Source organism: Balearica regulorum, chromosome 16 (assembly GCF_011004875.1).
Source record: "Balearica regulorum gibbericeps isolate bBalReg1 chromosome 16, bBalReg1.pri, whole genome shotgun sequence".
Classification (NCBI taxonomy): domain Eukaryota; kingdom Metazoa; phylum Chordata; class Aves; order Gruiformes; family Gruidae; genus Balearica; species Balearica regulorum.
This window is the reverse complement of record NC_046199.1, coordinates 3,851,481-3,873,962: the sequence shown is the minus strand read 5'-3', so window position 1 is coordinate 3,873,962 and position 22,482 is coordinate 3,851,481. Positions and strand designations below refer to the sequence as shown.

At 42.6% G+C, this 22,482-nt stretch overlaps 1 protein-coding gene across 2 annotated transcripts in view; it reads right to left on the bottom strand.

Moving 5' to 3' along the window:
- Positions 1–22,482, bottom strand: part of PTPRT (protein tyrosine phosphatase receptor type T) — a 469,086-nt gene that overhangs the window by 12,647 nt on the left and 433,957 nt on the right. For both annotated transcript variants that reach the window (XM_075768624.1, XM_075768623.1), the window contains 9 exons: positions 18,507–18,583; positions 17,570–17,606; positions 16,084–16,181; positions 14,194–14,310; positions 12,744–12,898; positions 9,854–9,989; positions 8,733–8,882; positions 5,615–5,788; positions 2,270–2,401 (listed from right to left, as the gene is read on the bottom strand). In XM_075768624.1, the coding sequence (XP_075624739.1) occupies positions 2,270–2,401; positions 5,615–5,788; positions 8,733–8,882; positions 9,854–9,989; positions 12,744–12,898; positions 14,194–14,310; positions 16,084–16,181; positions 17,570–17,606; positions 18,507–18,583 (1,076 nt within the window). The remainder of the gene's footprint in view (positions 1–2,269; positions 2,402–5,614; positions 5,789–8,732; positions 8,883–9,853; positions 9,990–12,743; positions 12,899–14,193; positions 14,311–16,083; positions 16,182–17,569; positions 17,607–18,506; positions 18,584–22,482) is intronic.

The following is a 22,482-nucleotide window of genomic DNA, read 5'->3' as shown; positions in this document are numbered from 1 at the left end:
GGAAGGCTCTACAGAGGGATCTGGGCAGGCTGGATCCGTGGGCCAAGGCCAACTGTATGAGGTTCAACAAGGCTCAGTGCTGGGTCCTGCAGTTGGGGCACAACAACCCCAGGCAACACTACAGGCTTGGGGAAGAGTGGCTGAAAAGCCACCTGGCGGGAAAGGACCTGGGGGTGCTGGTCAACAACCACCTGAATATGAGCCAGCAGTGTGCCCAGGTGGCCAAGAAGGCCAACAGCACCCTGGCTTGTGTCAGAAATAGCGTGGCCAGCAGGACCAGGACAGTGACCATCCCCCTGTACTCAGCACTGGTGAGGCCGCACCTCAAGTTCTGTGTTCAGTTTTGGGTCCCTCAGTACAAGAAGGGCATTGAAGTGCTGGAGCGTGTCCAGAGAAGGGCAGTGAAGTGGTGAAGGGTGTGGAGCACAAGTCTGATGAGGAGCGGCTGAGGGAACTGGGGTTGGTTAGTCTGGAGAACAGGAGGCTGAGGGGAGACCTGATCACTCTCTGCAACTACCTGAAAGGAGGTTGTGGCCAGGTGGGGATTGGTCTCTTCTCCCAAGTAACAAGTGATAGGACAAGAGGGAACAGCCTCATGTTGTGCCAGGGGAGGTTTAGATTGGATATTAGGAAAAATTTCTTCACCAAAAAGGTTATCAAGCGTTGGAACAGTGGTGGAGTCACTGTCTCTGAAGGTATTTAAAAGACACAGGGATGTGGTGCTTAGGGACGTGGTTTAGCGGTGGACTTGGCAATGCTAGGGTAATGGTTGGACTTGATGATCTTAAAGGTCTTTTCCAACCTAAATGATTCTCTGATATCAAACTGCCACACCTTGCCTTGAAAACTCATAAGATACAAACTTTAAAATCATCCTTAACTTCCAGTGCTAGCTGGGTAGTTTGGCACCAGCTGCAGGCTGGAGCTAGGTGACACCATGCTAGAGTAACCATCAAAGTGACGTTACACAACGCCAAATCTCCTTTTCTGTGCCTACAGACTACCTCATAAAAACAAAACTTTGCTAGGAAAAAACCAAAGCAGGTTAATGTGTTGTGCAGAAAGAGAGTCACAAGAACAACACTGGCTGGGGCTGCTAGGTTTGTGTTTTCCAAGGATGAAGTGTGAGAAAGCATGTAATTTCCAGAAAAAGCTGTGTTTTTCTTTAAAGTGTCAGAAAAAAAGGAAAAGACAACATTTGTCGCTGCATTCAATGCCAAGACACAGCATCAGGCAAGGTGAATCAGAGAGGAGGCAGCAATTGCACAGGACCTCCAGTCCCTCGCAGTGGTGAGACCCTGCGGGTCACCAAGAGAGCCCACTTCTGAGCTGAGCTCCTGCTGCGCCTGGAAACGTAATCCCAGAGCGTTCACCCTGAAGGGAGATCCCCTCACTGAATGGGGTGATTGGTTTCTCCATTACCCTCAAAATAAGAGACCAATAATCTCACTGCCTTCAAGTGTAGAAGATTTTGAAGACAGAGAAGAGACAAATGAAAAATTAATCCATGAAGTACCAACCACTTGAGGGTTCCTCTCCTCTTGTTTAACAAGTGCTGTAATGGGTGAATTAGCCATGCCAAATGTACTCTTCACACAAATTGCATGATTACGCCTTTTTGAAAGCTGTTATCTTCTGCCACTCATCAGCAAGGTGGCTGGAAATGCCAGCACAGGAGGAACTGCAACGGCTCCTCCCCTGGCAAGCTCAACTCCTGAAAATAATGGTGTGTTTAGTAGCCAGAGAAACAACTTACACGTGATACTACAAAGAAAAAAAAAAAAATACACGGCACAACGTGCTTCTCCAGAAACTGTGCAAATCACACCTCTCAGTATTACAGAACTGCACTGGAAATCTCAGGGAAAAGATCCTTTGAACGATTTCAGCATTTCTCTTGGTTTTATTCTTCTGGAAATGCCATGTGAACAGGGCAGCACGAAGCACACCGGGGCTGTGGTAGGAAACATTTTTCTGAACCAAAGACAGACAAAAACATGACAAGGAGGTTTGGGAGGAAGATTGAGGCCCACAAATACAACGTATTTAGATGTCCCTGTTAAGTGCAGTAAGAATTAGCTGCCTGAGAAGGAGCCAAGCATGTGGACTTATTCTTCATTATACCCCAAAATATTAACTACTACTTTCCAGTTCCCCTTCATTTATTTATTGAGGTAGGGGGCACAAGAAAATGGCAGCAGAAATGCTCTTAAAACCATCTGGATTTGAGCAGAAAGTTACATGACAGAAATGATGAAAAATCACTTACCTGTGCTGCATCCATCTCATTCAGCATCACAACAGAGGAGCAGTTGTAATCAAACACCAGCCTCCAGAAGTCTGCTATGGTGTTGGGCAAAGGGTGTTGGGTTACAATAAAGGCAGCAGGTTGCTTGTGGCTCTAACAAAAGAATAAGATTAGTTAAAAAAAAAAAATAAAAAAATTCAATCAACTTTTATTCAAACGAATATTATACCCGGGAGGCTATGGCTAGGCAATCTGAGCCATTTAACCAGATTATACAAATCACATATCCTTCTCCTTGTTATCGCTCTGCAATGAATGAACGTCTCATAATGGGATTCTTTTGCTCCCAATGAAGACATTTCATTAAAGAAGTGTCACAAGAGCAGAGATTACCCAAATCAATTATTTATATTTTGAGACTCAGCAAATAATACTAATTCTGCTATTACTACTACTACTACTATCAGTAATGGTAATAATTGGACAGAAACCAGCTGGAAGCAAATGCTATCCCTTTTTGCTGCAATGGACCCTAGGAAGTAGAGAAGGGATTAACCCCCGTCTGCTATTGCTCCCCGGTGATGCAGTGTTACGAGGTGGCACGTTTGGATCCCAGCCATCCTTTAAGAGCTTGTGGGGCAACGTTCAGAGCCTGCGACACTGGCATTTAATTTCTGATGCTATTCTTTCACCTCAAAAAAGCCCTGACCTCAATTGCCCTGACCACAAAGGGGAGGAACTGCGCTCCTAACCTCTGCGGGGCTGTGTTAATGAATGTTTGCGAGGCACTTTGAGATGAAAGGGTACAAGCTCAAAACTTTATCGCTTTCCAACTGTGCCAGGCAATGCTTAGATGAGCCTGCAAACTGCACAGTCCTTTAGCTGTACATCTGTGAAGCAGACTTGAATCAAAAAGCACAGTATTTCTGCTTTTTTAAAAAAAAAGTAAAGCAAACAGATTAAGATTTTGGATTTCAAGTAAAGAAATAAATAAAACCCCAAAGTATTAAGATGGCTGTTGTGGGGGTTTGCTTTTTCTCCTCCTTACGAGTCCGATGTGGGTGGAAGTGCTGAGCAGACGATGCTGGGAGGGGGAGAAGGTGCTATGTACTCTCCAAACCAGCTGGCAGGGTGGCTGCGCAATGCTCTGAGCGTGCGTGTGTGAGAAGCGTGATGGGACATGAAGTACAGAGAAAGAAAAGGAAATGATTCATTGGGAAATGATCAGTCTGGAACGGATTTTCCTCTTTCTCCTTACTCTATATTTCAAACGCAGGAGCACCAGTATGGGTCAAAAGCTGTGTTGTACCAGACCAACGGTGGCAACAGAGTGGTAAACAAAATAGTGAATCTTATCTTCTTAATTAGCATTAAGAACATCACAATGTTTCTGTTATGTTTTTTCATTGTGGACCAATGTAGCAGATTTGCCTAAACTGTTGGCTGAAGGGGTTTTCTGCTACAGGTGAGGAACCAGGCTCACTGTCCTACTTTAAAGGGAAGGTGACGCAGAGATGTGAATTGCTCATGGAAGAGAACTTGTGCAGGATCTTGGAGGAATGATGATGCCAGGGACACGACATGGACTCACATCTTTCTCCAAGTCCCATGCACTGAATACAAACCTATCACCACTTCTGTATGGCTTGACTCGGAGATGTGGCTACAGTCTCTTTGCTTAAGGATTATGTTGAATTGTTTTAGGGGAAGGTGAGGGACAGTATTTCTCCTTTCTTCTTAACAAACCATTTTGCAGATGTTCTGTGTCTAATGTTAATTTTGGTGAACACAGGCCAGAGCAGACTGCCTTCCTGGACAACTCATGCTTCCAAAGCCAGGCTGTAACCCATTCTAGGTGTACCACCATCCCTTCCTGCTCTAGCACTTCTTCCATCAGAGCTTTCATGTAATACACGGAGTAAGCTGCAAGTCAAGTAAGGTTTGGGGAGAAGTTTAAAAAAAAGAGATGAACATGAGAAACCCGTAAATGAAATGATCAGCATTGGGAACGTGTTGTCAAGTGTTCCCCAGCACGTGCCTGTCTCTACACAGTGAAAGAACTAATGACAGTTCAAGGCAATATGGGATGGATGATCTCTTGTAAGAGTCCATGCTCAGTACAAGACCACAGACATGAAGCTACTCGAAAAGACAAAGAATTTGCAAGGTCTGTCCGCAACAGGAACTCCTAGGAAAATGTGGGATTTTGGCTGTTCCCTTCTAATTACTTTTTTTTCAAAAGCTGCTAATTCCTCTATGGAAGGATAAAGGAGAGCCAGAGAACATCACAGTGGCTGAATTTCAATGAGGGGTGAAAAATTCCTTTGTACCAAAAACTTTAATTTGCAGGAATTTTGTGGGGAAGGATACGAGTATTAGCAAAGTGATTTGAGGTAATGAGGACTGAAATGTGCAAACACATTCCCAGTCCCTAAGAAACCACAGAAGACTAAATTGTGCTTCTGTGGATTTGCCAAAGCACATAACAGACTTTAAAGAAAAAAAAAATTTAGGCATATTTGCAGTGAAAACATCACAATCTTTCTGAAAAAATTCTAAAATTATTTCTACGACCATTTGACTTAACCTCTTAAATGCAGTAGCATCACTGTTTCCCAAAGACTGAAAGAACAGCCAAAATTAAAGAAGACCGACCCCAACATTGCTAGGGAAAAAATGATGACATTTCACCCTGGATCATATTTATACATACTCCAACTGCAATAATTAGTGGCTTTAAAGACATCTCTGTCCAAAGGCACCACAGCGAAAAGAAACCATCAACATAATTCACCCTATACCAATGACCTGTGCTGTGAGATTCTAGCCTATAAACAAAGCAAGGGAAAATGCTGTCAGACAGATTGACATCAGCTTAACTCATGTCCTTCTGCCTTAAAGTATTTTGCACATCTGATCCCTGTACTCCCATCTTCTTAACTGCATAAGCTCAAATAAATCACTCGCTCCATGCTGCAAACTGTTCTGTTCAAAGAGCTGACCCGGCAGCTCCTGGCAAGCATTTCTCTTCCAACTTATGTGACAACCAGCGTATGGGAAGAGTTGTCCCACCACTTCTTTGTCCATCTGCCTTTCTACAATACAACCTCAGACTGCATGCTCACAAACTTATTTGTCAAAAATTTGCCACCAATGTGAGGCAGAACTACACCAGTAGCGTGATAATCATAGTCTAGGAGACACATTTCACTGTGCCTTTGCCCTGTTTGGAGATGTCAGCCCCAGAAACTGCAGGCAAAATTTTTTTTTTTTTTGCTTTTCATCCCTTTCTCCCAGAAAAATATCCTGAGAATGAACAAACTCGATGCAGAGTAGGGGTAGTGGGGACAGCGCAGTGCTGCTTACATCCATGAGTGCAGCATTGATGTAGTTACTTGATTCGCCATCCACGGAGATGAGGAAAGGCAGGCACCGGTCCAAGGGCAACACATCCATGCAGCGGTTCTTGTCATGGTTCCTTGGCAAAAGACCGATACTGCAATCTTCTGGCCGAACACGCGGTGTAACAATATTGAGAGTCTGTGAAGGGGGGAGGGAAGAAGGGAAAGAAAGACAGAAGTAGGCTGAGTGTCTTGGAATTTATTTCCAAAAAGGATGCCATCTGCACAATACGTTTATTTTAAAGGTACTTAGACTAGCAGATCTCTGGGATCCCAGAGAATGAAAAAGAAAGAGCACTGAGGAACTTGTTGCTGTTACAATACATTGCATTTTGCACATCATCCTGAGGTGCCCTTCTGAAAACCGTAAGCTCCAGCAAAAATTGAGGGCACTATACACCTTCCAACAATTTCCAGCTCTAAAACCCCACAGCAGTTAGATAACATTTCTGTTCTTTGCTAGAGGTTGGAAATAGCTGTCACACGTACAAGTTGCAGCTTTAACCTGGTAAGGGAGCGAAACCGCGTAGTGTTTCTGCCATCCCTAGGGTGGAAGCACGCGTCCTTCTCCCTCTTCAAGTGGATCCTGTGCAGAAGTACCCTGGGTGTTGACCTGGCTCGCCCAGCAGGTCAGACTGGGTTCACATCCTCTGGTGATTCCTCAGTCAAACTATTGATTTATCTTAACAACGCACATAAAAACCTAAGATAAAACGTTGGGGGATTTTTAACAGAAAACTCCATTTGTTTCCTACATTATTTAGATTGCTACTTTCCTTTCGGAGTGACACATAGGATGCTTCACTTACATAGTCATACCTTATCTCTGGAGCTTGCCGTCAGTCTTTTACCGTTATCTGTCTTTCCCACAGCTTGACAAACTGTATTTCTTTAAATCTAATTTTCTTTTGTGTTATCCGTTATGGAGGCCTCCTGACAAACCAGTCCAGGTTGGTCAGCAGGGATCAAAAATAACAAATCAAAGTGAACACATCTTAACACTGTCACTTAAGTCGTGGTAGATCAGTGGCTCTCTGATGTCATTCTACTTTCACTTATTATGTGTCCTCTTCCTGACCAAGCCCATGCAGTCATACAGTGACCTGCTTTGCAGCCATCAAAGGAACACGAAATATTTAGAGGCCAAAAATTCTTACAAAGAGCTTGACTTCTGCCACAGAGAGGATATGAATGGAGAAAAGAGGAAGGTCAAACAATCCAAGATAAAGGAATGTGTCAAAGTATAAAATTTGAAATAATATAGTTGCTCTAAATTATGCAGGTCCTACATAGAAGTCCCTTTGTCTAGAGATGGGAAACAGGTAGTCTGGCGTGAAATCTCAGATCTCTGACAGTGCAGATAATTAGGCAGGTGACTTGTTAGTGATTTACTCCTGTCTATTTTATGCCCTTCCCCTCTCTCCCTTGTTTTTGTACTCAGATTATAAAAACTCTCCAGAATGAGCTTTTGCACGTTCAGACAACACGTAGTGCACAAGAAATACATCCAGAGCCTTACCTGAGAGCCAGTGGGACCTAAATAATACAAACTGCACCAACAGATCTACAGTTAGATCGACTGGTTCATAAAGATTGTAGCAAAAGATACCATCTTTCGCATTAAATCCAGACAATTAAAGCTGAAGAATGCTCTGAGCCAAAATCCTGTAAAAATAGGTTCTACAACTAGACAGAGAATGAATGTCTTATGCAAAGTACGGTGGAGCATCTCCTTCCCACAGGAGCTGCCAGCCCCTGGCAGCTCAAAAGAACAAGCACACAGGCGACAAATCTCATCTCCTATCATGACAAAATAAGCCCAGCAAGCAGTGACTGTTTTGTTTTGGTTTTTTTTAATAGCATAACAGCATTTGATAAAGTTAGGCTTCGGCTCCTTCATGCCACGCGTCCAGAACCAGAAACACTTTTACAGATCTGATATCACTTGATAAAAACAGATCTTTTTTTAATTGAACTGTCATCAGTTGGGATCCACATGCTTTATCTCGCTGTACCAACCCTGATGACTCCCTGTAAGGTTTCAGATAAAAACCACACATTCTCCCTTCGCATAGAGGGGGAGGAAGAGAGGCATCTGACTCAGCCTGGTGCTCCCAGAAGAAATTCTCTTGCTGCAAAAGACACTTTACTGGGAAAGGTGGTGGACATTTCCTACAATTAAAGGAATCCACCTTTTCACTGCTGACTAAGAAGAATGGCCTCTTAACTAATAGCAGAGGTCGGTCTCTTTTTCCTGTCAAACTCACCTTGTCCCAAATTTCCCACAATATTATGTTTTTTCCATACATCAGTGTTGGCTGAAAATCCTAAAGGGATTTACAGATACCTGGGGAATAAGACTGAAAAACTTAGTTCAGTGTTCTGCAGGGTGAGTTCTCTACTGTGCGAGCGGTACGACCGCACAGGGCTCATGGCTCGTGCATCCCAAGCCCATTCATTAGGGTGGGAGAAGCAATGGTGATAGCAAAAGGTGGAGAGGTCCCCATTTCATCGCTCGCCCCAGGCAAACTGCGCTACTCCAGCACTTGTGAGTTTTGCTATCTGTCATTTCAGTTCTTCCCACCAGGTACTTGGTAAAACATACACAGTGAACTCAGGGATTCAGCTCATTGATAATCAGTGATAAAGTAATGCTCGCTGAGCTCACTTTCTCCTTGGCATGGAAGGACGTCAACAAGTTGATTGTCAAGACTCAGAAGTAGCATCTGAGCCACGAGAATGGGTAATAAGGGACCTTGAGGCATCAATGTTTCTGCATAAATTACAGAAGAAAATGAACAACAGAATATTTGTTGAAATGAGAAGTACAACATTATGTGTGAAAATTAGTACTCTTGCTCTACTGAAATGATGGGGAAATTTTCTCCTTGCCAAAGGCTGAAAAGTCCATGCTAGAAACAAATCTCTGCCTGATCCAGTAGCAAAACAACAAAAATCAGCTGAAATCAGACTTTGGCTCAATGTTCCCCTTCTCTACTCCATTGGAAGTCGTAAAATAACACACAGAAATTGATAAACACCTTCAATACGCCGACTGCAATGACCGCAACGTATGAAATTACCTGAAACTCATCTTTTATCTGGCTGGAATTGGTCTGTGGATCTAGTCTGCTGATGTTGTAATATATGGATCTGAACTCACAAACTGGAATGGCGGTGTTGCCACACAGACACGCCTCCAAAATGGCATCATGGACAAACACATACTGCTCCTGCATAGGGGAGGGGATAAGATATTAAAATCCTATTTTCAATACAGATCATGAAATATCATGCTCTTTTTTTTCTTTTTTTCGTTAAATCATGCCCAATATGCATATTTGGCTCTGTTTCATGTGGAGACAAATTACACAGTGTGCTATGTGACAGCTTTGTGAGCATATTTCATCCATCATTGAATGTGAGGTCTCATGTATTCATTTCCAATTTACAAGTAAAATGGGAAGTCACCACTCTCAGGAACACTGGGACAAGATGGGGATGGGCTGAGGAGGAAATCAGGGTGTAAAGCTTTTCAGTTCGCAATCACGAGGCAAGGGCCAGGAATGGATTGTGCTTTGGACCTATGACGACACCAGAGAGACAACTGTACTAACAGTCTGTCTCTTCAAAACCCCTGGACTCTTGGTATTCTGGGTAAAGTTCTCTCCCTGAACTAAATACGCGAAGTCTAGCAAAGCTGAAAGCTCCTCTCTGTTCCACGCTACCGTCCTGTTCCTCGGGAGGGGAAGGCACTGAAGCACACAGGAAAAACTGGTGTTTAAAAGCTGCTAGATGCTACGTGATGGAGCAGCTTGCTTAATCAACACTCAAAGCTTGAATCAAGGATGTTTCATTTGTTTAGCTCACAACCGATGTAAACCAGGTACTACTTGAGTCTGCAGTACACCTATGAATGAGTCATGAGAGGATTCAGAGGCCAGCTTTTTTCTACCGTGAGAATAAAATTAATCAGCAATGCTAAGACCTAAACTTCAAGGTTTGCCCTCCCATCTTGGAGGCCCCGAGTAGCTGCCAGTAAATGTGATTCGGTGCACATCTGGTCATGTTTAGCCACCGAAAGTTCTGTATAATCACATCACAGAGCAAGCAAGCGTTGACTTAATGAATTGCTGGGCTCCTGTTGAGCAGAGAAGCTGACAGAAAAGCAGTACATCGGAAGAGGAGACCTGCTGGCACCTACCTCCGTCTGCACCAGATTGACCCTTTGGGATCGCAGCTCTCGCACGCAGTTAAATATATCCACCACGCCTTCGTTCTCTGCCATGTCAAGCATGATGTCGATGGCAATAAAGCACCCTGTTCTCCCGGCACCAGCACTGAAAAAAAACCAAAAAAGAAAAAACCATGAGGGGCTGCACGATCAAGGGACAGTGGAGAGGCAGGGTGTTATGGAGGAGAAAATACCTGTATCACAGACACAGCTCTCGTCTCTTGGAAGCTGCTCCCCTCTCCCTAATGGGCTGATTTTTGCATGTAGCTAAATTAGCTTAGGATTTAAGAGAACGAGGTGAAATAGTATTTCTTGAAAGGGAAATGGATCCAGGTAGCAGGAAAAAAAAGGTTTGTGTTCTTGAACATCAACAGAAAAATTACTCTACGAAAATAATCATTATGATTTTACAGGTTGGTTCAGCTGCACACCTCTCATCACACAGGATGTGGGAGAGCAGCCTCCAGGTTGCAAATAAACACAATTCCAGAAATTTTCTTCTGTGGGACTCTTCAAAAGGCATACACACGTTTACTCAAGTGGGCATGATGAAAGGGGCTCAAGTCCTCCACCTCAAACGTTTCTTTTCCTTTTTTAATCAGGAGGAGTTTGGGTCCGGAGGAGGGTGATTTCAAGTTGTAGATTGTAAAATTATAGAGAAAGGAGCCCGAGGCTACTCAAAGCCTTCAGTTTAGAGCCCCCCGCTGCTTGCGAGAATTGGACCATCTCCTGCAAACTGTGTTGTCATCGTGTCCTCCTTCCCTCCTGGGAAATCATCCAAGCTGTTTAGGTGTGAAGGATAGAGAGAGGAGAATGTCTCTTCACATTACTCCGAAGGAAGAAGGAAAACTCAGCTCAAATCAGGGAAACTTCAGTTGCATGAAAACTCCAGCAGAGCCGAAAGCAAGGAGATATGAATGACCATAAATTAATGGACCAGATTAATCAACTGCTGAATAGAGAGAAGATATTTTTCATTTGCAGAATTTTAATGAATAAGTGGCATTTCCTCTCCCTTTATCTCTCAGCTTTTCAGAATTTTAACAAATAGTTATAACATTTCTATATTTAGAGGATCCTGGCACTTCATAAATATCGAACAGTGATATTATCCAGCCAGGCATCGGTAGGGAGAATTTGGTAATTACCACTTAAAGCAAGTCATTAAAATTCAAAAGCAGATAAATAACAGAGAGGAAATGGCATTTATTCATTAAAATGTGAAGGATGAAAAATTTCTCCTTGCTTTCTTGGTGACAATGCATCAGGTTCAGACTCCTTCTAGGGCCAGACCCATGTCATGGCACCGAGGTAGCAAATTCACGCCCTGAGCTCTGTATGAATTCCCTTCTGCCAGCTCCTTGGGCTTAGCTATATTTTATTACACATCTGATTCACTGCTTGCTAAAAAAAACCCTAACAGAACAAAACATGCTCCTCAAAGGCAAAGCTGTTTAAAAAAAGGTAAGATTTAATTGGCTTTCCTTTTTAAAGTGGTGGTGGGATGTATTCTCTCTCTCTTCCTGATGACAGAGCATGGCACTTGGATGTAAGGGCCTGTGGATTGACCAGGGCTGAGATGCTGGGATGGCCACCTCTGTTTGCCAGCCCTGTGCTCCAGCCACGTCTCCCTTACAGAACACGTGCCCTGAGCTGCAGCCCGAGCACTGCAGAAGTAGCTGCTACAAACCCAAACTCTGGTTTTGTAGCAATGTCTTTGCATTTGAAGTCATATAATAACGAGGGTTTACTTAACTGCAGTGGTTTTCACTTTAAAGCAGAGGAAAGGACATTTACCACGTCCAACACTCACTAAATACAGCAAGTTCTTTGAGGTTTGTCGTCTCATTCTGATTTACAATGTACCATCCTCATCATAAATTATATAATCCAGTAATCCAATCCACCATAAGCCCTCCTCAAATTTTTTCTTGTACCGCAACTTGACAGAGAAACCTGACGACAATTATGAGAGTCAAAGTCAGGAGCCCTGGTTTCTGCCCCTGGCTCCGATGCCAGTCTGTGTGTGCCTCTGCTGTCCCAGCACCAGCACCAGGCCTGATCACACCTCAAACTGTTACTTCTTCATGGCAGGGACACTCTCCGACATATTCACGTACTGCCTTGCACAGTGGGGCTCTAAGCTCGGTTGGAAGAAGACAGTGGTGATGAGCACACACCAGGAACAGCAGCAGCCGGGGAGTTAGCAAGCACGCCGTTCAGCAGTCTGAATTTTCACCGCTGCGAGGTTTCCTCAGGCACTCCGCTTTTATTTACTAGCTGGAAGGCACTCAGCAGGTTTTCAGCCTGATGTTCCCATTCCAGCTCCTGGGCTTTGAGGAGGCCAAGATGCAGACCAGCTGCCATCCAGACCCAGCAAGACAGACCAACGTTTCAGATAAGACTATTGCTGCTGGTACAAAGCTCAACTGCAGTGCACGTGGGTAAAGAAAAGCAAAGTTGCTTTGAAATTCCCCGTTGGTAGCCCTGTCTTTTTGTGGGCATCATCCCTTCTGCACATGACGTTTGTTGTAGACAACGACTGGAATGGCTGTCCCAGATATTTACCATTTTCCCAGCTCTGCTATGAGCATCTAAGAGAGTACAGGCCACCAGAGAGCCTTCTACATTCGAACAACCGTCTCTGACCCACTTATCTCCAATTCACGCCAGCTAAGCTCCAGCGCTGACACTTCAGAATAGAAAACCAAATTCCACTTTGTTTCCTCATGAGGCACACAAATTATACTCTTAAACAAACAAAATGTGGTTGGTTATTGCCAGACACGAAGAAAATAGATTAAAAAAAAAAAGCTGAAAAACCTGATGGCAGAAGGACTCGGACAAAGAGCTCACATACCTGCAGTGCACAACGATGGGTCCTGCTTCTGGGGGGTTGAGAAACTTCACTTGACGAACAAAGCCAAGGAGGCCGGTGGCGTAGCAAGGAACCCCGTGGTCCGGCCAGCTGGTGAAGTGGAACTGCCGAATCTCTCGGATCTCATGGTAGCCTTTCTGAGGAGACAACACAGCCTCTATTTTTCTTTCATCAGACCGCAATCAGCACAGCCTGATCACCGCTCCCTTCCCTCACGCAGAGGGCTGAACAAGCATTTAGCTCTCATTATTCGCGGGAACGTGTCCTGCGCTGCTTTTCACTACGAGAGATTTCAAATGAGGTGCAAATGAAATGGGAAACATGTAACTGAGGACTGTGAAGGTGAACGCCAGCTCCCAATTCCAACTCGCTGTCTCAGAGTTCAAAGCCAGCTGATTAGGAACTGTACAGGGTGCCTTCGGCCCCAGCATACCATGGCTGCACTCATCCAGCCTCCTTCGGGGTTATTGCCATAAACCACCAAGAAGTCACTCCTAAATACCTTTTTGAGGTGTTGGAGCAACAGCCTGGGGAATGAACCCCTAGAGAGCGGGCATGGCACAGGCAACGGCAGATTTCTTGCCACCTCCTGCCAAAAAGTCTCAGTTTGAGATTACAGCTGGTGCTAAAAAGGGCAGAAACTGGTATTTCTGATGAGTTATTGGTACATGTAAATTGACTTGTCTATACCCTGCAAAGGATAACACAGACGCATCAGTTGGCCCGTGACGTTTTATCGTACAGAACATTTACGTGGAGTCCAGCAGCAGGTCCTCCAACCTGTCAGATTTTGCCATTAGCTTTTCTTACCAAGTTTGTCAGTGATTAAATGAAATAAGGAGCTGACGTATTAGAAAACTGGAACAATGGTCCCAGTGTGGCTGAAGTTCATTTAGCAGGATTTTTTGAAAAGCTTTAAAACCACTTACTGAGTGTTTGGAGAGTAATTTGGACAGACCTGGAATACTCCGACATTTAGACTTCCAATTTCTACTTACACGTAACAAAAATCTTCCAAATTCTGCCGATTTGGGGATAATTTTTATACTCTTGCCTTTATTATATTTTTATTTCTGTTGAAAGGGGACCCTAACCTGGCATCCAGTTTAACTGATACCTTTTTTTCATCTGTAGCTTGCCACTGTGAAACACGACAGTTATTATTCCTGGCATACCATCAGCTATCTGCTGGCTTTTGGATGCATTTAAACACTGTGGATTCCACTTCCGTGGCTACATCAAGATGTTCATGTAAAATCATTTGTCCAAAATTGGAACCTCTGTCAAAAATTTAGGTTTCTAAAGCGAAACCTGTCCAAATAGTAACAGCTCACATGTCCAAGAGCATTCTGGATATTTTTTCCAGAGTTCACATTTCTGAACACAAATTAAGTGTTGTATCGAAATTTCAGCTAACTGAAGATTTCCTTACCTTTTGTACAGTAAATGTGCGTATGACATACTCTGCCAATGGTTCTGTCTCAATTAATGTGACTTTAATATCTCCATAGACCTCTGTGTCATCTGGCCAGTATCGAACACACTTTACCTGGGGGAAAAAGAGAAAATATTGAGAGGAACTAGCTCCAGCTGAGTCAGAGCTGACCTACGTTTTACTCCACTTTCAAGCTGAAGACAACACAAATTGGGCTTTCTTCTGATGTACAGATCTGGTCAAAATTAACCGTATAAATTAGATCAAAATTCCTTTACCATTTATAGAAACCAGAGGAAGGATTTTTTTTTTTTTTCCCAGTTTCCTCTGTTTTCAATACAAATGCAAGAGATGCATTTAGCTCTTCTTCTTTAAGACAGTCTTCCTTGAATTTCCACACATGCCCTGAACATATATCAGGTTTACAGAATACCTGGCAGGCACTTCCATCATCCCCTTTGAGAAAAATCTATGCTCTTGCTATTGCTGCTGTAATTCCAAACTCTCTCTGTTTAGCCAAAGAATTTCAGCTCAAAGGGACTGTGAGATACTTGTTGATACATTAAATTTGTTTGACTCTAAGCTTTTCTTATCGGATGTGGACACAAATTTGACATTTTACCAGCTGTGACAGGCCTCAGCTAAGACTCAAGAAAGAAATCTCCCGATCACGTAAACATATCCCAAGCTTAGCCACTTCTAGAAGCCATGTGCAAAACTAATAGTAGAAATTAAAGCCAAGGCTGTGAAGCTCTAGAAGGGATATTTCAGCTAACAAAGACTACCAAGTTATTAAATACTCTAGCATGCAAGAGTGGAACGGCACCTAAAAGCTGAAGCAATTAGCTACTGCGAAGCAGGTTTCATGTTCCAGTTATAATTGGAAGGGGTTTTATAAATATTAAATATGATTAATGTAGGTTTGTTGGGTTTTTTTACGCAGAAGCATTTATTTCAAACTGAAGTGTCAGTAGAAGGTAAAATAGAATAAATAACAATAAATGAACAGAACCAGCTGGCATTCAACCACGAGATCTAAAGGAAATCAAATACAAAGCAGCTGAATTACTAATGGCTGTGAGTAAACTGCCATTTAAATTTTTGTTAATACCAAAGCAATGGAAGATGACAAACATCAGGACAAAATTTTTTAAGAGCTCCAGCTTCTGGCTGAGAATGTCTCTAAACCAAAGACCGCCAGAAGTGGGAAGAATACTTTGGGGAAAGCCACCTCAGACATGCTTTTTTCTTATTCCCCGAAGTCTAGCCTACGCCTTTCGAATTATCCACATTTGCTCCCGTCATGGGCTTTGGCAATTGCCTTGTGCTGGCACAGGGACTTCTGGTTCATCCGAGTCCAAGAGAGTCAAGCGGTGGCCGTGGAGGTGGCCAGCGCTGCTGGGTGGCCCCAGGATCTGGCTGTGCACAATCTCATACCACCACGGAACAGTTCTTCTGAAGTGATTGGAACCTCTAGGCTTTGAACTGTCATTTAAAGAGCTCTTATGATAGTTTGAACACCAGTCGCACGCTCTCACCCCTCCGGATTTTTGTGGGTAGAGAAGTATTCAAATTATACCGATAAAGAATAATTACAACATTTTTCCTTCTGTACTGAAAAAGGAGACAGCTTCTCAGCTAGCATAAATTTGTATAGCTCTGCTAAAGCCGAGACTTACACCAGGAACATGATCCTTATTAGTCTAGAAGGGAAGCAGCTAAGTATTACAAAATCTACCATTTCAGAGAAAAGCACAGAGTGGCTCAATTCATTCCCCTACTACAGTAAGCAAAAGGCATTTCACTTGGTGAGCTTGCCTGAACAGCAGCGCCGTGTTATATCCAGCACTGGTTTGGCTTTATATGTTGGGAAAGTGGTATCCTTACCCTGCCCACTTCCACCAAGTTGGTGACCATGACAACACTTGCAGAGTTTTCTTGCCAAATCATTCTCCAGAAATCCTTCACCGTCTCTTGCATCGGCCCTGGGGCAGGAGAAAAGTCAAAAGGACATCTTAAGAGAGCGTATCGAATGCCAGCAACTCTTTTCAGCTGTTCTCCAGCCATTGCCCTGTTCCCACAGGACCCTACTCTCCCTTTCAGAGCATCCCTCTGCGATGCAGGGTTACGGACACAAACAGCCTGGAGCTCTCAAAGAGATGAGACGCTTCCTCGCAGGTGGTATTTCAGGTTCTAGCAGGCTGGAACCAGAGGTGATGGCTGTATTGTATATACTGGGGATGGCTCCAGGAGGCAATCATGCATAAGTGATGGGACATGGATGCACCCTATAGTGACTCTGTAATTAAGGTTGTCTTGAAATTTGTACCTGATGCAGCACTAAAATTCCTCCATTTCACACTGTATTATTTATTAATTACAAAGGAGGAAGGAAACACGCAGAAATTAGCCTTTTTCTGAAGTTCTCCCAGAGAGAAAAATTTCAGGTTCCAGCAGCCAAACAGCCAGTACTCACGAGAGATTTATTAGAGTAGAGCTTCCCGCTGACCTCGTTTACTTCCTCTCTTCTACACTGTAGAGGAAATCCTCCCACGGACTCCTTTCACCCACTCTGCCCATACTCCATTCTCCATGTTCTCTGCCTTGCTGCATTCCCTATACCCGTACATCCTCAAATGTCAGGTTTATTCTTTTTTTTTTTTTTTTTTTAACTCTTTCAATAGGGACCAGCCAACAATGAAGTCATAAAGCAGAATTTAAGACTGGAGTCATTTCTAGGAACATCACATTCGCAGGTAAGGAATGTACAAAAATGAGGACAAATAATGGTAGAGGAAATAGTCATGGCATAAGAGTTTGGCCAGTGATGCAGGAAAACAGCGCCCTGATGAACAAAACAGGAGTGGGGAGGTTTGTCATGTAACATGGAGAGTCCTCAGCATTGAATTGTGTTGGTTTTTTTCTTTTTTTTTCCCCCCAAAGGCATAGGAAACTCATCAACTAACTTACAGAAGGTGGTGCTCAATGTATTTTCTACAAGTTCCCAGTAACCAAAAGTTCATCAGTCACAGGCTTATTCATACTGCTGTCCTCAAGCAATTTCACTCCAGAAGGTAAACCCAAGATCCATAAAGTCCCTCTTAGTTCTAATCTCATACTTCATGCACAAAGGACACATTATAGATTGTACTGCCACCTCTAAGTCTGTAGCATTTTTTCATTCTTGTAGCTGAGGTTTTGTGTTTGACTGCCTTAAAGATCTTGGAACGTTCTATAGCCTTCCCTTTTGTGCCCATATACCAAGTTTTCAGATATTCCCCAAAACAGAAGGTGTCACCCTATAAACAGCTCTTACAACAGTTTAAAACAGCAATGCTTTTACAAATATTTAGACATATAAGAATGAACTTGCCTTGAGTTGCAATGTAATGGCGAGGCCGGTGGTACCCCTGGAAAAAAAGAAAAGATGCAATGGTCTGCGAGATGACGGTTCAGACAAAGCACAACAACAAGTATTTTGTACTTTCCGGGTACAACAGCTGCTGCACCCCTAACAGTCTACTAACACTGGTGATCAAACGAGTGAACACTGGCAAGAAGGTCGCCCTAAGAAATTTTAAGTGATGGTATCTCACTCAGGCTGAATACTAAGATCTCATTATGCCAAAGAGACAGCAGGAACAGGGCAGCTTCACTATTTCCCCAAAGAAACACAAGTCCTGCAACTAACCTGCGGGCAACTCTGAAAACTAAATGCCTGCACCTCCTTGTGTGAAAAAAGAAGAAAGCCGGGTTTGCATTTGGCTCTGCATGAAAATGCTGTGTAACTTCCTTAGGTGTATTTTTCATCCCTGAAAAAAAATAATCTTCTGAACGTCGTCATGTTCCTAAGAATTAGGAGTTGCATACAGGGAATGCATGTTCATTTGATCATTCTGTGTGCGCGAGGGAGGCTGTTTTTTGAACGTTATTTTATAACACTAAAAAAAAAGGAGTCAATCTATTTACACGCCTTCTGCACTGCAACTTTGTAAGAAGTTGCTAAGTCTCAGATATCTACTAACGCTATTGCGAGGGGCCGATACCGATTTCCGTGTACGTCATTTAGCCCACATTCCACTGATGTCGGTGGATCTGTCAAACATAGGAAATCTCCATCTGTCCAGATTGGTCAGAGAGAATAAACTGGAGACCGAGAACCTTCTCCCTGTCACAACATGATGTTTGTATAATCTTCAGCTGTCACTCATATCATATCAACAGTCTGTCCCTATGCAAGATGCACCAAATTCATGAGCAGACTTGTCAGCAGGAGTGTTTGTCAGAGTAGGAATGTCCAGGAGCCTTACGTCTATGTAGTTGGCGTTTATGTAGTCTGAGTGAGGGTCCCCATCCAGCAGCTGCAATCTCACTCTTGAATGATCATCTGAAAGAAGGAAAGAAAAAAAAGTGACAGTAACGATAAAGAAAACTTTCTAAGTGTTTTATTTTATCTGCTGATACCTGCAAGTGGGTAACTGAATACTCACAATAATAAAAAATGACAGAATATCACAGGTATTCCTGTTCCTACGAGCCCTTTCTTTTGTGTTTAAGGTGTAACGTTTAGATCGTTAGGTTAGTGTTCATTTATACTCTGCATTCATTAAATTCACTGCTGTCACCATAACCCTGATAGAGCTTCCGGACAGGCCATCACCGTTTGGTTTGAGGGTCTGGGGACAGATCTTTGCAGGATGTTTCTGTGTTACAAAAGCCATCTTCACGCTTGGAAGTAACAGCCTCCCCAGCTTCATCGGATCTATGGAAACTGAGGCAAGAGCTAAAACTGTCAAGATCAGGATAAAAATAAATAGGTCACGAGAGAGGTATAAAGGATTACGGAGGGTAAAATGGCACATGAAATCCTGCAAATAACAAATGGGGCAGCCCAGAAAAGTGAAAGGAACTATTAAAGGAAATGAGAGCAATGGTCCTTTATACAACCCACAGAACTCAGGGCTGCAAATCGGCATCAAGACAAAGTGCTAAGCAGTGTTAAAAGAAAATAAAATGTTCATGGTTTTGAGGACATTCAAAGTTACTTTAGATAAGGCAAGAAAATAACAGATATCAATCTTTTCACTTCCCAGGATGCTCCACAGTTCAGACACAGAAAGGAACTACCCCAGCGGGCAGATTATGTCCTGATTTTCCACCAAGGGAATGTTTTGATCTTTCTCTGGAACAGCTGGCGCTGGGCTCCATCACAGGAGATACCCCGTGAGCTGGGCTCTGGAGCTGATTTGCTCTGGCAATCCCAGCACCGCTCTGCAATTAACTGCAGAACTGCTCATCTAAGGGCCAGTTGCTCAGCAAAGGCTACTGGGTTACGGAGGTCACTGCTGGGCATGCTGGGCTCATTTCTAAAGGATTTTTAAAAGCAGGGTAATATCAAGTCCATTAAGTTTATTTCCTCTCTACCAGCTATGCAGACCATAGCTCTTAGTCAAGCATTAATGTTTAGAAGCGCTTTGCAAAATATGGGCCTAGGCATGATTTACATTCAATTAAAATGAATCACAGCAATGAAACATAAAAATACGAGGTGTGATTCTACAGTAACAGAGTCAAAATGGTTTTAGTCATAACTTAATTAAATGCAGAATCAGGCAATATTTGTGAAGACAGATGTGCGTGCACTTCTGAAACCCAAGATTTGGATGTATATTGAATACTCATTTGCTTAAGGAAGGCAATCATTCTCACCCTCTTCATCCATTGGGTAAGACTTTCACACCCCAAAAATACAACCCCATTGCTGTATTTATCAAATCCCATATCAGCATTCAAAAGAAGTTATGCAGGTGAATCCATCAGAAGCTCTGTTACATTCGCATTAATACACATAACCTTTGTGGACGCAGTGGAAGTAGGTACAGTGCTGATGCTGTTCCCGACTCCAGACAGTTACCTGCGCTCAAGGCAACTGCACGAGGGGTTGCAGTAAATCATGTGGTTAGACAGACTTCAAAAGAATTTTTACTTAGAGCGATTCACAAAGATAGACAAAGAGCTGATTAAACCGGACATCTAGATGAAATACACAACCTGTCCCATAGACAATTTCACACTTGCGATTCAAGGCAGGAAACTAAGCTAGTTCAGAATCCCCCACAACAAAAGCACAGGAAAAAAAAAAAAACAAACCACAAACCCAACCCTAGAGCTAATGGCTGGGAAAGGAACGTTTACTAACCCCTGTTGTGATGCCAAGATATAAAAACGTTATGAAAATCTTAACTTATTGAACAATAGAACTAAAAAGTGATGAGACCAAAAATGACCCTAACAGCAGGTGAAAAGAATCTCAGGTTGATTTTTTAAGTGGGACAAAGACACTGTCTATGCACGGTGTGGAGCTGAAGTGCTCTGACTAGCCCTCAAGGAAGAACCTGCCTCTCTTCATTTAATAGAGCCAAGCCCCCAAATTAAGTTTCAGCTCTTTGAGCCACTCTAGTTAAAAACTTTAAAACAGACAGGATGAGTACCTCCTGAGGGAGCCAGAGGTGAAAGGAGAGAGAAGGAAACTGCAGAAGAGGTCTATGCATTTAAGACAGTTATGGATAAAGAAAAGATGCTCTGTAGCTGCAAAAGTATCGTTGTTTTTTTCTCTTTAAGTCAAATATGGTTATTCTGTCTGTGAAAAACAGTAAGGGACAAAGAAATCACTATTGTAAATCAATGATATTTTTAAAAAAGGAGACATTCAGGTTTAGGTCCAATTATATTTAGGGACCAAATGAAAAATACTTTTAGTTGAATTTTGCTTCAAGAGGACAGAATTCACAGTATTTCATTGCATAGTTTACAAAAATGAGATTAATTCCTGTGAGAGATTTATTTCTCTTATGAGTGTGAACAGTGCAGCAGAAAAAAAAATAAAATCTTTGTATATGGTAAGCACACAAAATGATGTCTTAATGGTGCCTTTAATCTCATTCATCAGTTTAGGAGCACAGTCTGAATACAAGTTCATGAATACAAGTTCATGAAATGACCCTGTAAATCCCTTCCCCCTCCAAACTTAGGAATTTATTTGGCTTGCTTTTAAAAAAAAAAAAAAAAAAAAAAAAAAAAAAAAAGAGAGAGGGGCAAAGACCACTGCAACTTATTATGCTACTGACAGTAATGATCTTGTACTTAGTTTTTTTCATCTATAGACTTTAAAGGACTTTATATAGAACAGCAAATGTCTTCACTGTATCTTCTCCTAACGGTCAGAATCTATTCCTGATTCTGCACCCTTTCCACTGGACTACACTAGCCAAGAAGACTACGTATTTGGCACACTGAAGTGAAAGCGTTGCTCAACTCTTCTGTGAATTTATCAGACATCATATCACCGTGTGTTACAAGTGGATTATAAGGAACTTTAAAAATGGAGGAAGAAAGAGAAGAAAAAATGCATGCCTGTAACATTTAGGACTGTAAAAAATGGAAATATACTTTAACAAATGTATAAATGATTTTATTTCACCCTGTTTACTACAGTCTGTATGCAAGTTAGCAGAACTCTAAATTTGTATGAAGAGTACTTTGACTGAAAATTGGTCTTAAAACAGATTTTAAAAAATGACAAAAATTTCACTGAAAAGCATTGTGCTCCCAATTTATCACAAAAATGTTATCGTTTCAAACTTCTGTCAAAATTCCCATTAGTGATCATTTGAAATATCATTGCAATTTTTCCACATCTCATTTTGACACCAGCACTGGATTAATCTCACACAACTTTCGCCATCTAAATATTACGCAGCTCGTCTAAACCGGCTGTCAAGGTTCCCCGCAGAGTCAATGGAGAAACATAGACATCTGTTGAAATTATTCAACCCAGTTGTGGTACCAAAGGATGATTTGCCCTCCCAAGGCACACAGTCCTCCCCTTTCCCTCCTCACTAGTCCTGGACTGCGCCTTGAGAAGTGGGTGTGATATATCCCACCCTGGTGGGATCACATACCACGGACACTGCACAGGCCAGCGAGAGCTTGGGCACTACAGAAGAAACCATGAATAAAAACGCTTGGAAGACAAAAAAATTCTATTCTAAATCCAATACCGACATGTGAGGTTTTTTAATTTTATGCATTCTCCCTGTCCATGGCCAAGAAGTGCACTCCACCTGAGACCTCTGTCAAGCTCTCTCTCCTGTTCATCTTTTCCACCACAAAATTCTCTGATTAACTCACAGTCTTCCAACCCAAAGCATATGGTAGGCAGAGCATGAAGGAAATGAAGCAAATTTCTCTAATGTCTTTTGTCATCATCTCCCTAGTTTTTAACAG